At 50.2% G+C, this 2289-nt stretch overlaps 1 protein-coding gene across 1 annotated transcript; it reads left to right on the top strand.

The window, feature by feature from the left end:
• The first annotated feature begins 471 nt into the window (after positions 1–471).
• Positions 472–1929, top strand: LOC148590922 (endogenous retrovirus group K member 21 Gag polyprotein-like). Its single transcript, XM_088538308.1, has 2 exons — positions 472–545; positions 1062–1929. Exons 1-2 carry the CDS (start codon positions 472–474, stop codon positions 1927–1929), a joined length of 942 nt encoding a protein of 313 aa, XP_088394434.1.
• Positions 1930–2289: the final 360 nt, after the last annotated feature.

Here is a 2289-nt window from a genome sequence, read left to right as displayed (position 1 = left end):
AACTATGGGATGGTGTACAATTAGGCTCAAAGGAAGCGTGGCACCTCACGAAAACATATCATCTTATATGGCCTATGTTTGAACGATTAGTCGCTGCTGCTTTCTGGGAAGCGCTCCATGGAGAAGAAGGAGAGGAGAATGGGTCTGAAAGTTCTGAGTGTACTAACAATATTGAGCCGAGTCAATGTGAGAAAATAGAGAATAAGAAAAAAGGAGTTTCATCTAAACGGGCGTGTCGGTAACGATGGCCGAACGAGAAGTATGGGGGGAGTGGATGAGTATCTCCCCCTATGGGAGGGGGAGGAGCGACCACCCCTGACAGCACCCGAATGGGAGAAGCGACCACCTCCCACAGTGCCCGAATGGGAGGGGGAAAAGCGACCAACCCCCACAGCGCCCAAAATGGAAGTGGACCCAATTAAAGTACCGATCCCAGATGGATCGGACGATGATAATGCCGTGGTTCAAAAAATGCGACAAGAACTTCGGGAGCAAGCAGAGAGAATGACAGAGTTATTAGAACAAATGCGGCGATTAGACAGCGGGTCCAAGGCCAGAGATGTGAAGGCAGCCTATAAGGCTGCCCCTAGGGCTATAGTGGAGGGGTTGGAAAATGTAGATAAACAATTGGAGCAGTGGGAGGCATGAAAAGATACTCCTAAGATTCAAAGGAAAGGAGAGGCAGCTGGAGGAAGTGACCCAGCTGAAGAAGGATTGTTGCTGGAGCTCCCAGCCACTACAGGTGGAAGTAATGATGAGGGAATGCCACCTGTTGATCCAACATTTAATGCGGGAGCATGGTATAAAGGACTCATAGAGAATGCTCAGCTACAAGGAGAATTTGTATTAACACCACTAGCAGCTCCTGTAGTAATGGGAGCCCAGGGCCCTAGGTGGGAACCTCTTGATTGGAAACTGGTTCAAGGCTTACAAAAAACAATAATGCAATATGGGCACGACAATAAGTTGGTGAGAAATCAAGTCTCTGCTCTGTTTAAGTATTCCCATATGGTGCCTGCAGATAGCAGAGCAATAATGGAGCTTCTGCTTTCCTCTACCGCTTATATGCTTTGGTTGGCAAAATGGCAGGAAAGATTAGAAGAAAAACAATTGGAAAATTTAAATCGCAGCATGGATGATCCATTAAGGGTTGCCACCCTTGATCAATTGATGGGGAATGGGCGTTACCGGGCAACCCAGGCCCAGGCAGCGCTCCACCCCAGGATACTACAGCAATCAAAAAATGCAGTGCTAGCCACTTTTTTTGCCCTACCACAAATAGGAACGCCACAGTTACCATACACCAAAATAGTACAAAAGCCGAACGAGTCCTTTTTCAACTTTGTTGATCGGCTAAAGGAGGCCCTGGATATGGCACCTAATGTGCCTTCGGAAATGAAAGCAATTCTGGCTAAAGATTTGGCAGTTCAAAACGCAAACCAAACTTGTAAGCAACTATTGGCTACTTTGCCACCAGGAGCTTCAATTGTCCAGATGATAGAGACCTGTGCCCGAGCGCCAATGATGGAGGAAGAACAGAAGGCAAAAATACATGGTGTGGCTTTGGCCGCAGCACTTAAAGGAGAAAGAATGTCTAGAAAGGGAGATAAGAGATTTCATGGAACATGTTTCCTATGTGGTCGATTAGGACACATGAAAAGGAAGTGTCCTAACAGATTCAGGATGGAAGGTATGGCCCTGAGAGGATTCAATGGGACCTGTGCAAGATGCCAAAGGTTCGGGCATAAGGCAGTGGAGTGTCGATCACAGTTTCGTAAGAACGGCACGCCGCTGCAGGGAAACGGGAGCCGCCGCGTTGTGAGGGACGTGGCGAACAAGTATCCCCAGACAATGGCTGCCTCTGCGAACTCTCCGCTGCAACCCGCGGAAGCGCAGGAGTCGATCTTCCCGTGGCAAAATCCACAGTGATTAGAGACTCTGACGTGCACATATTAGAATCGATGTGCACTGGTCCCCTGGGGAGGAGCCGAGAGCCAGCGACCCGCCCCCTCTCCCCACAACTGCCGCCCTCTCCTCCTTCTCCCGGCCCCTGAGCCGCGGTGTTGCCGGGAGCAGGCCAGGGCGGGCGGACGAACCGGGCCCGTTAATGAGCAGCGGACGGAAGGGCAGATTTGTGGTCCTCTCAGAGGTGGCAGTGAAGTGCAACTTTAGCACGGGAAAAGGAGTGAGCTTGACCAGTTATGCCAGGAGGCCGAGCAACTGAAAAACCAAATCAGGGATGCTAGGAAAGCATGTGCCAACGCCACCTTGACTCAGATCACAGCCAAC

This window comes from Tinamus guttatus, unplaced genomic scaffold (assembly GCF_059628265.1).
Source record: "Tinamus guttatus ecotype Peru unplaced genomic scaffold, ASM5962826v1 Tinamus_guttatus_pri_ptg000997l, whole genome shotgun sequence".
In the NCBI taxonomy this organism is placed as follows: domain Eukaryota; kingdom Metazoa; phylum Chordata; class Aves; order Tinamiformes; family Tinamidae; genus Tinamus; species Tinamus guttatus.
Note: the sequence above shows the minus strand (reverse complement) of the source record. Positions and strands in the feature narration are given on the sequence as shown.